Source organism: Ischnura elegans, chromosome X (genome assembly GCF_921293095.1).
Source record: "Ischnura elegans chromosome X, ioIscEleg1.1, whole genome shotgun sequence".
NCBI lineage: Eukaryota > Metazoa > Arthropoda > Insecta > Odonata > Coenagrionidae > Ischnura > Ischnura elegans.
This window is the reverse complement of record NC_060259.1, coordinates 6,531,925-6,546,991: the sequence shown is the minus strand read 5'-3', so window position 1 is coordinate 6,546,991 and position 15,067 is coordinate 6,531,925. Positions and strand designations below refer to the sequence as shown.

The 15,067-nt window shown below is 38.2% G+C and overlaps 1 protein-coding gene across 4 annotated transcripts in view; it reads right to left on the bottom strand.

Annotated features, from left to right (window-relative positions):
• Positions 1-15,067, bottom strand: part of LOC124171687 (DNA-directed RNA polymerase, mitochondrial-like) — a 343,150-nt gene that overhangs the window by 165,786 nt on the left and 162,297 nt on the right. For all 4 annotated transcript variants that reach the window (XM_046550928.1, XM_046550930.1, XM_046550929.1 and 1 more), the window contains 2 exons: positions 13,985-14,106; positions 1,448-1,669 (listed from right to left, as the gene is read on the bottom strand). In XM_046550928.1, coding sequence (XP_046406884.1) covers positions 1,448-1,669; positions 13,985-14,106 — 344 coding nt within the window. The remainder of the gene's footprint in view (positions 1-1,447; positions 1,670-13,984; positions 14,107-15,067) is intronic.

The following is a 15,067-nucleotide window of genomic DNA, read 5'->3' as shown; positions in this document are numbered from 1 at the left end:
ATCCATCCTTGCATAGAGTCATAGAGAGTTTCTACTGGTGAAGGGAATTTAGCAAAGGGAGTGCAAAGGTGTCTCTGGTTATGAGCACTGTTTTGCTAATGCTTCAAAGCCTTTTTCGGCTCACCACATTCAGTGGGATTCGCAAAAAAACAACAATCTAATACATAAACTTATAGTGGGTAGTTTAAGATTTTATAAAAGGCAATTATATATTATTGTTATAGAAAAATGGCTTCGTATTCTGGCATGTTCTGCTCAGAGATATACACCCAATGCAGACAAAAGGACGGCTTCAGATACTTTGTAACTCGGTCCCATAAATAAAACTCGCTTACACAGGGGACAGACTCAAGTACACTCCATCCAACAAATCACAGGCCAAAACATCTTCCTCAATGGGCTTCAAAACACTTTCTGACCTGCTGGAAAGTCCTCCCTCACACACTAACGTGTTTGTTGTCCTCCACAGCGGTATGGTAAGTGGCAATGCCCATTTGTCTTCAAGTGGAGTGAAATTTTTGGCTCTCTGGTGGTGAGATTCTTCTGTGTGGGACAGCAGCACTGAATTGCTTACTTATCAGCTTATTTGTGAATGCTTCATATTTAAGAACTCTAACACTATCCCAAGGAGAGAGCAACATCATTTACACATACTCAGTGGTAAATTTACGGGTGATGGCCCCTACCCCAATTTTATAAAACAATTTTAATTTTATCCTTAAATGTCTAAAATTGTTAAATTTCATCTGTTGTTAAGAATAAAAATGAATTTTAGGCTCCAAAATGCGTTCTTTAAATGGGTAATTTTTAAAAATTTACAAGGGAAAACTCTCTTTATATTCCATACTCCCTGAACCCAGGTCATGACCCCCCAAATTTCATGCTGATTCCACCCTTGCACATATTTATGACATTCTTGGAGTTAAGTAACCATATTAAATCAATGTACTAAAAGTATAATAAAAAATAAAATACAGATGTTAATATTAAGCTATATTAAACAAAATAAAAATAACATACTGCTGGTAAATGGATTAGCAAAAAGTGTAGCAATATGTTCACAAATAATCAGCAGGTCAATTCATGGCTGGGTCATGAGAGGCCATCAATTTTTCAAATCACATGTCTTGCACAAATGAATGCCCTTCAAATGTGGCATGGCACAATCAATTCAGGTGCGAGTGCTCTCATGAGATGCATGACCCGTTTCACAGTACAGATGGGTGGCACAGCATTGAGGTAAAAAAAAATAACTAATGGCAATTTAACAAAATTAACGTTCGATGAATACATAAAGTTATCTAAATTATATTCCAATGAAATTGACCAAAATAACATATACAGGCTCACTTCCACATGAGACAGTGGTTACTCTACCGCATATATCAATCAGAAAGCACAAAATAAGGTTATTGCAATACCAATTCTACAGCCAAGCCCAGCTCACCTGATAACATCCACCTTTGTTAATAAATAAGCCCCTGACGTGACAGTGGTCCATGGCGTTGGAGGGCAGAGCATGGGCACGCATTTAGCAGGAAACTTAAGGGTATCGCTTGCAGCACCACGAAAGAGACGGGCCAACACTGGATGAGGCTTCACTTCTTCTTTCACCATTTTCCCCTGCTGCTGCGAGCGGAAGAGCGTGTAGAAGGCAGGCAGTGGATGGCTATGGAGGCATTCAAGCAAAATCATGTCAATCAACAACGACACCCTTTATTCAATATTGCACATGTTGGCCATTTTCAAAGGAATTGCAAGGCATACTTAAGATATATGTATGATTTGAAGAGTAAATTAATACAGTCACTATTAAAAATATGTAATTCAATGAATGTCCCACGGCCGTGAGGCAGTTAAATAAAATGAATTCCACAACACCATTCAGGAAAACATTTCTGAACCCTTGAGGGGTTAAGCTGGTGTACCAAGTGTGCCATTGCATAAAAGTTTCCTTGTATTTTTTAACCAATGCTAGAAATCATTCTACTCTCCTCAAATCTTCCTACATGGTGTTTCCTAAGTGTGAATCAAAAGAATAAAAAAAAAATCACATCCAAGTGATTTTATTACAGTAAAAAAAATAACTTTTAGAAACCCAAGTCATACTGATGCAACTGCTTGTGTAAGGAAATAAGAAACAAAGACAAAACCTAAAATTAATTTCTTGGATTTATACCTTAATTACCATATAAGCATGTGTAAGAGGCACACCCCCATTTTGAGCATCAGAGCTAAAGAAAAAAAACGTTTCGGCATTTTTTTTTATCCTATTGCACGGTGTTGCAGACTTATGCCTGGACTTTCGACAGTCATCATAATTTCCACTTTCAATAATAATAATTCACGCGGCGTTTTTCAGCTAAACTTACACGATATGTATGGTGCTTGGAGATGAGTAGGTATTCACTTGTTGTCTTAACCTTCTGATGCTTACTAGGGAGGGCTGGATCGGATACCTCAGATCTAAATATCCACAAATAATGCCCTTCTTCACCTTAATGTATTTCGGATCCAAATTCGTCGAGGAAATTGAATCTGAATCAGAAATTTTTCAATCAATGCTTTTGTGAATGCAACCTCCCATAAGAGGGAGTAGAAAGAGTCCCGATCCTCTCTTCGCATACGCCGTTGCACTACGATGCTTGTCCTACCCACGAACATTTTTTTTAAAGCTCTCATAGGAGTGTTGCAATAGAATATCAGCCGTGGAAAATTTTAAGGCAAAACACAACAGGCACATAGCGTGAATCTTCCCAAGAGATTTGACAACAATTGGGGCGACCCTCCATCAGCCCATGCCTGTGACGTTTTTTTTCCTTTCCGAGAATCCACAGGCCATCACTTGCCTCAAAGGAAAATATCAAGTTACACAGGAACAATCGAAACTTGTTTCATCCCTCCCCGTCTCACCAACTGACCTTGTTCTGTCTCCCAGCTTCAATTCTCCCAGTTCCTAGAGGCCAAATTCTGGGTGAGTCACCTACTGAGCTCAAAAATATCTCGATAGCTTTCAGCAATTATTGATTGCATGACACGCATGAGGTTCAAAAAAGAATGAGACCTAACACAATGCATACCTGACAGCATTTAAGTTTTTAAGCTCGAATTTATTGACACAAAGATTTATAGTTACAACAAGGCTACTAATATTCAAAATAGTCCAAACAGCACAGTTTCGGAAGAAACAAGCGTAGCAAGAGCGCATTCAAACAAGACGAGACGGACTGGAAACTTTAGGCGACGCAAACTGCATATATCACATTCCTGCGTCTTCACCCCTTCGCTTTGAAGGCAACGACGTCACATGCAAGATCGGACGTGTTCTTCCCTTGCTCCTTCGCCCGTAGTCTCATTGCGTGAAAGGCGGAGGGAGCACGCTCCTTCCCCTCTACCTCTCTTTCAGCGCTCTTTACTTAAAGCATTTCTGATTTCTTCTATCTGCCTTTTAGTCAAACAATGTAGATACTCATTTGAATTTTTTAAGCAGCATTTTTGCCACCAATATAATTTTAAATTGCAATAACCCTTATAATAGCATCTGAAGATGATTTTTGAAAAATCAGGCCCTTAGCGTAATTGAAATTATTCGGCAAGACAGATGTTGACTATTGACCAGGAATTGTCCTTCAAAACTGCGCGTTTCTCTACGTTTGATAAGCGATTACTATATACAGTATAAATGCCGCGGTATGCCCACTCATAGCACGTAGCAGTAAATTCAGCATGCCCTCCAGAGCGAAATACCCCACGCGATCTTTTCCATGTTCACATCAGAGGTACCGACGTGACGGCACGATGCTTACAAGTAAGAAACACAAGCAGGAGCATTGTAAAAATACGTCACTAAGGGAGCTCCCCTACCTTCTGCTTGTTTTTGACCTTGGTTTTTAGATGACTGACTCATGCTGAAAACCAAGGTCACTCAGTTCCTCTTGGGCTTGTGACCAGGGAAAGGGAGTTTGTGTAAGAGGTGCACCCCCATTTTTGGCTGCAATTTCTGGGAAAAAAGGTGCATCTCTTACATGCGCTTATACGGTAAATGCAATTTTTCGGCCTCATCAAAACTGAGCATACAAGCCAAGTTGAGCTGCATTGAGTTCTCCAGACATTTTGAATACTGATCCACACACCACAAAGCAATACTGTGAGAATCATTTTCCTTGGACAATGATAAGCCAGGAACCTTCACATTGTGTGTGATTTTTTTGCGTTGGTTGACCCACGGGGAGAAGCATAGTAAAGGGAATATAATCTGTCAAAAATGAGAACTCAGGTTTGCGCTAGCACTACAACAAGTCTATTTTTAAGTTTATGGTATCCAGAATGCATAACTTCCCAGATAAACACACGCTGAACTTTCACCTCAGGATTGTTCATTACAGATGGATTTCACCAAGGCATCATTAGGACAGGCAAATGAAAAAACACAGTCTCCTCTGTATATTATTGATATCACCATCCACTCTGACTTATTTCCTAAGCTAGATGCACATGAAAATGATAACCTAAGTGTCTACCACATTGTAGTGCTATGGATCAAAGAATTACATGAAGTTTCTGCAGTGATCATCCATTTTTTCAGAGGGTTTCTTCTTGTGCCTTCTTCCGAAAATTGTTGAAGAAGTTATACATGGCAAACCCTCACCACTGTCTTAACATACCACATATCAGCTCAGGCTCAGTTTTTGAGATCTTGCACAAGCCAAGATAATGCTGGACTGCCTTATTATAGTGCTGCATCAGATGGTTGGGCGCATGCCTTTGTATCTATTTCCTACACGGGATAATTTAGCATACTTCACCAAACACTGCTCAGCTTCACTGCACTCCTCCTGAGCTCAGCAGCAATTCTGAGAGAAGAGGGATTGTCCACTTTCTCACGGAATAATTGGTGCATTCAAAGGGACTCCGGCCAAAATTTTCCCTAGGATCAGAAAACCTTCTTGGCCAGAGTTCAAATACTAGGTCTAGAAGGATATTTGTGTGTTGCTAGGTAGTCCAAAAGCCCACAAGTAGTGCTAGATTGAATACCCTGCTCAGGGTAGGCCAAGAGTATGCTACTTGACTGCTCCCGTGCTCAGCAAGTGTTTTTAGGAGAGAAGTATGCGAGCATTTCTCAGCACATTGTAAGCGCACTAATAATTTCCAAGAGGAGTGAGAGCTTCAGCCATGGAATTTCCCCTTCACAGGTTCAATTTGAGCATTTTGTCATTTTTTTCCTATCTGACCTTTAACATGCCAGATGATTGGCAAGAGTTACAACAGTATTGCTAGGTTGCCACCGGTGTGTTGCAAAACAATTGACTACATAAATATATCATGGCACTCGATCAACTGTTTTCAGACAGCAAGGCCGACAATGCAAGGGCAGCCTTGTAAGTGTCGGGAATAGAAAGTTCCTTATCACCTAGCAACTATAAATGGTGTTTATAAACAACTTTTTGAGTTGGTTAATTCCCATACAAAGTATCATTAAGATCAGCCGGAAAATTTTAAAACGGTGGCATGTCAAAGTTCCCAAGTCGCTGTGAGAGATGGAATTAAGTCATGAACAGTACCGAACCATTATTTTCTATAACTTTCGATGAAGCCTCACCCAACAAAAATGCATTACTGAACATTTGCTGTTTTTGGTGAAGAAGCACCATCAAAGACAACCGTTTATTGCTGGTATGCAGAGTTTCAGCGAGGACGCTCTAGCCTCAGTGACGAACCACACGAAAGGCGACCAAAAACCGCCGTTACTCAAGAAAAAATGGATGCACACGATAATGGAAGATCGTCATGTTACATACTGTGAGATTGAGGCATCATTGGACATCTCAGGGACCTCAGTTCAAAAGATCTTACATGGAGAGTTACGTGTTAAAAAATTGGTTTCCCACTGGATACCGCACCTCCTTACAAATGAACAGAAAGCAGCTCGAGTCAAATGGTGTCGAAGTACTCTACAACGATTCAACTCAGGGGTATCAAAGCACGTTCATAACATCATAAGTAGTGATGAATCATGGATCTATAGTTACGAGCCTGAATCAAAACGCCAATCTTCAGTATGGGTCTTCCAAAGTGAGCTCAAACCGATAAAAGTTGTTCACTCTTGCAGCGTTTCCAAGAAAATGGTTCGTTCATAGCCAAATCAGAGCATGTAGCGACGATTGCTCTTTAAAATCAAAGAACAGTTAATGCTCAATGGTATACAGCCATTGGCTTGCCGGAAGTGATCGCCGAGCTTCGGAAAGATAATCCAAATTGACACATTACGCTCCATCATGACAATGCAAGCTCACACACCTCTCGAGTCACAAAGTTGTTTCTGGAACAGCAAAACGTCAAAATTCTTGATCATCTTCCATACAGGCCGGACTTAAGCCCCAAAGATTTTTTCACATTCCCCAGAATCAAGAATATGCTATGAGGTAAGTGCTTCCAGACAACTGAATAATCAGTTGATGTCGACACAAAACAGCCATTTTGACTACCCCTACTTCGGAATGGAATAAATACTACAACGAATGATTCCATCGAATGCATCCAAAGTGCATTGACTATCGTGGAGAGTACTTTGATAAACAATTTAAAAAATTGGGATATTGTACCTCTAAGAGTTTTCTTCATCCCCAACACTTAAAAAGACCACCCTCGTATGCTAGGGAGTATTCCACTCAGTGCATATCACTGTTATTGATGGAATACACTTACAAATATTTACAAGATGTTGATGAGATATAATTTTCTGAAATATTAAGTGTTTACGAAGCAACTTGTAATTTCTTAAATTAAAATTGGAATTTTAATGCATTTAATGATCCATTATCATATATTTCAATCAATAATAGTGTGTTAAGAAATGGAATCATGTTTTTTTTTTATGCTGTTGTCAATTATGAGGAATTTTTGCTAAGCATCAGCTATATTTATTATGCCAAAGTAATCATTTCTTGAATTAACATTGAAATATTGATGCATATACTTCTGCACAGGCAAAAGAGAGTAAATAAGCCAAAATTTCTTCTTTTTGTGCAATAATAAATGGAAAAGAAGCCATTTTCACAGTAAATTTACCTATAATGGATACACCCAGTCACATCCAATCAAGATGGCGTCCTCGACAGACTCGCCTAACTGTGGCTCCTGCCAAACTTCAATTAATTTGAGCGAAAGTTTTATTTCTCGCGGTTTTTGCTCTATCGTTTTCCACCTTAAGTGCTCTAAGTTGAGTGAAATCTACTTCAAGGCCTTAAACGAAGCTAACTACTTCTTTTGGAAATGTTTTCGTTGCCGCCTAAGCACGTTTTCTCTCGCCTTCATGGCCAAAGACATCAAACATCTTAAGTCAGAATTGGCTTCTCTGAAAGATGTGGTTGGATCAAAAGAGCACAAAACTGTTGCAAAAGCTGGTAAAAGGGTGACCTTTGCTAATGCTGTTACCTCCTACCCGTCTAACGCATACGCTCAAGAATCTTCTGTGCCTGTAAGTGTGTTGTCTACCACAGACGCTCGAGAATCTTCTGAACCTGTAAATGTGTCGTTTGATGCATCATCATCCCAAGCTGTCACGAAAAACACCGGGGACGATGCTAACACCTTGCACAGCGACGCAAACAATATCAGTGACGAAGGTTTTCATATAGTTTCTTCCAAGAAACAAAGGCGAAAGCGGGCGAACGTTGTTGTCGGCAACAACTCTATAGCAGGCACGAACTGCCTGTTTGCTGGAGTTCCTCGTCGTATGAATATTTTTATTGGACATGTTTCTCCAGGGACTTCTCCTGATGACATACTGAAATTTCTTTCAGTAAAATTCCCAGTGAACGACTTCACGTGTGAGCAATTGCAGTCGAATGACGTGCTTAGTTCTTTCAAATTAAATATTCCCGTTACCCTACGGAATGACGTACTAAACAGTGCTGTGTGGCCCAAAGATGTTGTTATTGGTAACTTTTATCCTCCTAGAATTCCTTTCAACTCTCCTAACGTCAGTGCAACCTTGAACACGCCACTTAATACCTCTGCAGTGGCAAGCCCCAGTGTTCCTAGTGTGTGTAGTAGGCCTGTCACTAGGAATCAAGCTGCTGCCTGCAGTGAAACAAGGTCCTGACAAGCGGGGATTTCAGCTACTGAGGATCTTAATAGGAATATCGGTAATGTAAAAAAATCAGAAAGTGATGTCCAATGTTCCCTCATTACGAAACGGTTTAAAGTTCTTGTCCACAATATACAAAGTTTAAATGGTAAACTGAATGAACTTGAAGCTTTGACAATGCAAGAAAACCCGGATTTCATTTGTATATGTGAACGTTGGATGAAAGACGTTTGTGTGACAATACCTGGGTACAAAATTGGTGATGCTTTTTGTAGAAAAACTCGCATACACGGAGGTGTAGCAATTTTTGTTAAAACGCCGTTAGCGTACCATAATGTCCCCTTTAAGATGGAAATCTTCAATGAAGAACTAACCTTTGAGTGCTCTGCTGTTAAATATGTATTTGATAATCAAATTTTTATAATTTTAGTAGTGTAACCGTCGCCGATGGGTTGTTTTAGGAACTTTATAGAGAGACTTGATAGCCTGTTGTATTTATTAACTGATCACCCCACAAGGCCTACTATCATATTAACTGGAGACTTCAATTGTAATCTTTTAATTGATGGCAATGATCAAACTCAGCTTCGGCAAGTCTTCCACAGTTATGATATGATACCCTTTGTGAAGACCCCTACTAGGATTACGGAAAGATCTAAAACGCTACTTGACAATGTATTCTCAAACCACTGTGAATCACATGTAAGCACAATGGTTTTTAATTCAGCACTGTCGGACCAACTGGCTATAATGACTACTTTCACGATTCAAATTAATAATCCAATACCTAAAAAAAACAAATATCAGAGGTTCTTAAGTGAAACTAATATGAATCACTTTCGTGTGTTACTACTTCAGCAAAATTGGAACCAGGAAAAATGGTCAAATGGGTTTAAGGAAAATTTCTGCAAGTTCTATGATACTTTCATTCATTGTTTCAATCTAGCATTTCCTCTAGAGCCAGTGAGATCCAAACGATCATTTAGAAAAAAATGGTTAACATCAGAGATCATAAGTATGGCCAACTACTTAAAAAACATGTCACTCCAAGTATTGTCTACAAATGACCATCTATTGCGTTCCAAATATAATATCCTTAAAAAGCATTACAAGTATTGTATTAAGAAAGCAAAAAAAGAGTACAATGATATGCACATAAAAAACTCTTCAAATTACTCTAAAGAGGCGTGGAAGATTATTAAAGGTAGCACAGGTTTAAACTTAGTAGGAAGCCCTGAATTTATTAAAGACGAATTTCAGAATACTATTACTGACCCTGCTGAAATAACAAATGTCTTCAACACTGCTTTTTTACAAACGCCGGTTCAAAATAACACTATATCTGCCTTACCTTGTCACTCTAATGTAATCACGTCATGCACTAAGTCTTTCTACTTGAGAACATGTGAAAAAACTGAACTACTGCAGCATTTAGCGAACATAGGAAAAAAATCTACTGATATAGATGGCTTGTATGGGCAAATAATCTATCAGAATGGAGACTTAATTATCAATCCTTTGTTAAATCTGATTAATCAGTCCTAAGCTGAAGGTGTTTATCCTGAAACTCTTAAGGTCACCAAAGTTGTTCCAGTGAACAAAAACAAAGAAGACAGAAGTGAACTATGTAACTATAGGCCTATTTCTATTATCCCTCATTTTGGAAAATTTTTAGAATATGTTTACAGTAGAAGGCTTGTCGAATACCTGGAAAAAAATAACCTACTCTCAGACAATCAATTTGGTTACAGGAAGGGAAGGTCAACTGAACAGGCGTTATTCAATTCAGTTGACCAAATTATACCCCATATAAATGAGAAATGTAAAGTTATGGGCATCCATTTTGACCTTAGTAAAGCATTTGACATGATAAATCATGAAAAACTACTCTCTAAATGTCAACTGTTAGGTATAAGAGGAGTTGCATTAAACTGGCTGAGATCTTATTTAGCAGGACGATATCAGAAGGTGGCCTTTAAGCGAGACGGAGATGTATATCTATCTTCCTCAAAGGAAGTTTTAAAAGGTGTTCCTCAAGGATCTGTCTTAGGCCCTATTCTGTTCCCAATTTTTATTAATGACCTACCCATGATTAATACATTACACAGGTTAGTTGTCTTGCTGCCCGTTGTAATCCGAAAGCGCTGTGGTCCGACTCCCGCGTCTATTAGTTCCCCACTTTGCCACTTGTCGCGTCAAAAATATTCTCTGGGTTGCTTAGTCATTACATTCCAACGCTAGGCAATGGACGCTTGTGTGCAGAGCTCCGGAATTCATCAATTTGTGAGATTTTCTTTGGAAAATATTTGCAATTCTCGAACTTGTTATGTGTGGGGATGCACGACCGCTTACAAGAAGATGCAAAAAGTGAACACTTCGGTGGATATCTGGAAGAAAGCAGGTCCAAGGCTATGGCATGGTGTGGCTACGGTGAGTACCAGTTTAGTTGGTAAGATGGATTGATCAACTTTGGCCGATTTTTTTAAATTGTCTGTAATTAGACGTTAATCTACATATCTTGTGATGAGATAACAATTGGTTATCATTCGCCGTGGGAGGAAAGTGAGCACTGGGGAGGAAAATGTGCTGCTGTTACTTCCCGCCAGCAATGGCGGGAAGTGCCAGCTATATGCAAGTTGGCTAAAGACCATTAAAAAATAAGATCCAAAGTTTTTAGAATACACATGTTTGCTGTTTATATCCGAATAAAATATTTTAAAGCCGTCCGGTAAGCAATTAATCGCCTTTTTTACACATCGTGGGGATATCGCGGGCGACTCGATTTTGGCGTCCTTATTGGCATTTATACATCATGTTCTTCTCTGTACTGAAAGCTTTCTATTTGTCTTCTAAATAAGTGGGATTTAAATAAGGGAAAATCGATGTAGTGTAATGACTTCAAGGCAGTATTGTTGATGTGTGAAGAGATCAATTTAATCTGCCATGTGCTTCTATTTAGATGATGCATTATATGTCTCGCGGATTGATGCGCTGACGCAGTGGCGGAATAGGAACCTCTTCGCAATGCCTACGAATTTATGTCCGCGCCAGTGAATGCGTTGTGAAAATAGGGCATCGTCGAATTAATTTGATATCTTTTCGTTTTATAAAGAGAGTTCTCTTTCCGTTTGAAACATAAAATCACTCTTTCCGTTGATAAGAGATATTTGTATTTTTTTATGATAGAGTTCTAAACTTTCACTGATCGGTAACAAAAAATGTTCTAACATTTGTAATGAGTGTTAAACTATTTCTTATAGTGTGTTGTATTGTCAAGTGTGTGTTTCATCCTTTAAATCGGTTTTCTTACATCATCTGTTTTCTACCTTTAAGGTGGAGTATTGCCGTGGTTTTGCTGTTCCGATTGCAAGGATGCTGGGCCAGAAACGGCCGCTGGAGTAGTGCAATTGGTGGGAGCGAAGTTAAATTAGTGAAAGTGAAGTGCAATTAATGCTATTCTGGAGCAGTCAGTGTTATCATAGTGCAATTAGGCTAGTGTAGTGCAAGTGATTTCAACGATACAAGGCTTGAATTTTTGTATCAACTGTTCTCAGTGTTGTTTCATTATTTATTTGCTGTGCTTAATCATCTTAAGTTTAAACTGTTTATAAAAGGAAAGTTATTTTACGTGGTGTGTGACTCACACAGTGAATGGCTATAATTTGATATTGGACGAAAGAGATTTCTGTTTTACATTTGAAACTACATTTCTATGTAAGTTACAATTTTGGCAATAAATTTCTGTTTGATGTGATTGTGAACAATAATTGGGATATAATTATTTAAGTCTACATGACATCCGGTCCACGTTTCCCGTAACAGCTGCAAATTGCATGATTTCTAATGTGTGTTACAGTTAATGTGAGTGCCACCCCATCAGAGGCAAGTATTTGCAAATCCATGCACAGGTGAGTTTTGTGTTATAGTCATAATAAAATGCCAAATTTCAATTCTGTGAAGGACAACTGTTAGATAGGGTAGCGCTTTTTATTCAGTAGCATTCTTCATTCTTAATCTTGCACTGTGACATCCGTTGCAAATGCAATGAGCATTGTTAGATTAATTGCCATATCTTCAACGCTTTATGATGCATCGCGTCCGAAATGTTGTTTGTGGTTGTGTTCGGTGCCTTTTTTTTCTCGTTCCTTTTGAAATCAAAAGAGTTCGGGGCTTAGTGGGTTTTGAGCTTTATCTGTACCAATCGCTCTTTCCGTTGATAAGAGAAATGTGTTTGTATTTTTTTAAGATCGATTTCTAAACTTTCACTGATCCCTCTCGTGCAAATACCTACTTTCTAAAAGTCATACTTTATTTACACTAAATTATTCTGTGGTTTTCTTCGCTGTGCCTTATGACAACTAAAGTCAATGTCATACTCCGATAAAATTACCGATATACATCGCAATACTTAGAGTAGGGGAATCCAGAAGTTGCGATGTTCAGACATGTGAGAGGCGTCGTATATATTACGGAGTACGTCGTCTGCTGGTCATGGAGTTAGCGGGAAATTGACAACAGGACGATTTTTTGTTCAGTGATTCGTTGAAATGTATTTGTTAACGCGTAATGGTCAAGTCGTAAAGTTAATTCAGTTTTCTGTCCGTCCTATTGCCCTTTAAAACTATATGTTTCCCCATGCAGCGACCCGTCATTGCAGAATAGGCAACACTGCGACATTTGGCAACACTTCGTTAGCTCGGGATGCTCATGGCAACACCTAGTGGCAGTCTCTTTAATCTCCTATATAATGTATTCTCCATGGACCTACCTTTGAATCTTGTATCAGCTGTTGAAAAAAATTGTGTAATCTTTGCCGATGATGTAAGTGTTGTAACTCTTGGTAAAACTGTGAATGATCTAATTGTTTCTAGTGAACAGGTACTTCAAAAAATGTTAAATTGGTGCAGAGGAAATGATCTAGTAATAAACAGTCAAAAAACGTAAGCTGTAATCTTTTCAGCTAAGAGCAACAGACATGTGAATCACTCCCAGCTTTTTATAAATAATGCTTCAATGTGGTAGAAGAGTTAAAATTCCTAGGAATTCATGTGGATCAGCACCTGAAATGGGATATACATGTCACAAAATTGTCCAAAAAGTTGAACTCAAGTGTTTTATCTTCTATCTGTTTTGAAGCATACTGTCAGCCTAAATGTGCTCAAAACTCTCTACTACGGTATCTTCTATTCCCAGATCTCTTATGGCATCATACTCTGGGGAAATTCCTCTAGAGCAAAGAATATATTCTTAATTCAAAACAAGTTAATTAGGTCCATGTGTAACGAGTCTTATAGGGCACATTGTAAACCTCTTTTTCAGAGACTGGGAATACAAACTTTTCATTCTGTGTATATTTATAATGCTGTGCTGTATACTAAGAAACACCTTACTGATTTTAAAACTAATAAATTTTATCATTCATATAAGACAAGGAGTTGTGATGATGTGCACGTTTCAATGTCAAATCTAAGTGCAACTTCGAAAGGGCCCCATGCAATGTGTGTAAGGTTATATAATGGCCTGCCACTAAATATTAAAAAGGAAGAAAGATTTTCAGTGTTTAAACAAAAAGTTAGCTCTTATCTTCAAGATAAATGTTTTTACTCAGTGAATGAATATCTGGCATCTACACATTGATTGTATTTGAGCATATACATATATATTTTTTTTCATGACGTGCCCTATGTACTCACTTTGGTATTTGTATCTTTTGGGCAAATAAACTATTCTATTCTAATGAGTTTGAATCATAACAAGCTATTTTCTAGGAATTTCAGGACTTGTTCAAAACCAACTTCCAATAAATGTAGTACCTACAATTCATGGATAACTTATGTTAGCCAAATAATTGATGCTAAAATTATTAGTTTCACAAAAAAGAGATTGAGAGCCTACCTTTTTTTATTGCTGGGCCGTGATACATTTATATCAATCCTGATTTCTCGAAGTATGATGTCATATAGAAATTTACCAATACCAATTTGAACCGGCATTGGCCAGTTTCTTTCCCTGAAGTTCTGAAAATCAATAATATAATTTAAATAAAAACAACATTGATGAATGAAAGTGGGAATGGAGGGATACATGAATTAATAATTGACCATCATCAGTTGGAACTTGGCCATTTAAACCTATGGCCAATGGAATGCTGGCTGGCACAGCATCTCCATTGCCTCACACCCTCTCCCCCCCTGAGTCGGATGGGTGATTTTAACGTACCATCATTTTTATTGCTATTCATACTTTCCATGAAAGTATACATTTAAGGAACTCAAAACTAGCCTTGAAGCTCAGAAGCACACTAAAAAGCATCTGTTCTGATTAGTTTGAAGCACTAACAAATGATGCACAAAATACAAGTCATCACAACGTTGATGCCGATAGACCATGTGAAATAATTTGAGAGATGTTTTAAACATTATCCAAGCAACTACAATAACTTGCTTGTAAATTACATTCTCAGCAAAATGGTGAATGAATAATGAGATACCTCTTTCATTAAAATTGTGTCTTCAACAAAGTTTGATCGTTCCTCACCGTCATCTCACCGAGACTGGAATGTAAACATTTCACCAACATATGGCAAAGCAGAGCATTTGCTCAGTCATTTAATACACACTTCAACAATGATTTCACAATAAGTGTGCAAACAATTGAAAGCATTCAACTGATTATCACCCTTAACAATAGCTCAGATTATCACTTGCTGTCGAAACGTCAGACAATTGTGAAGTTTATAATAATACGGTAAACAAAACAGCCCATTGTAAAATAAATTAGAAACATTGAAATAACAGAGCAATGCATGAAGATTGGATGGAAAATCCACCTTTATCATCTTCTAAGAAAAGGAGTCACCAATGAAATATGCTGCTTATCAAAACTGATTGCATCTTTGATGAGAATGTTTTCCTGCTAAAGGTGTAGTCATACCCCTCATTTATTACAAAATCAACCAATAAGTTCATGTTCATCAAA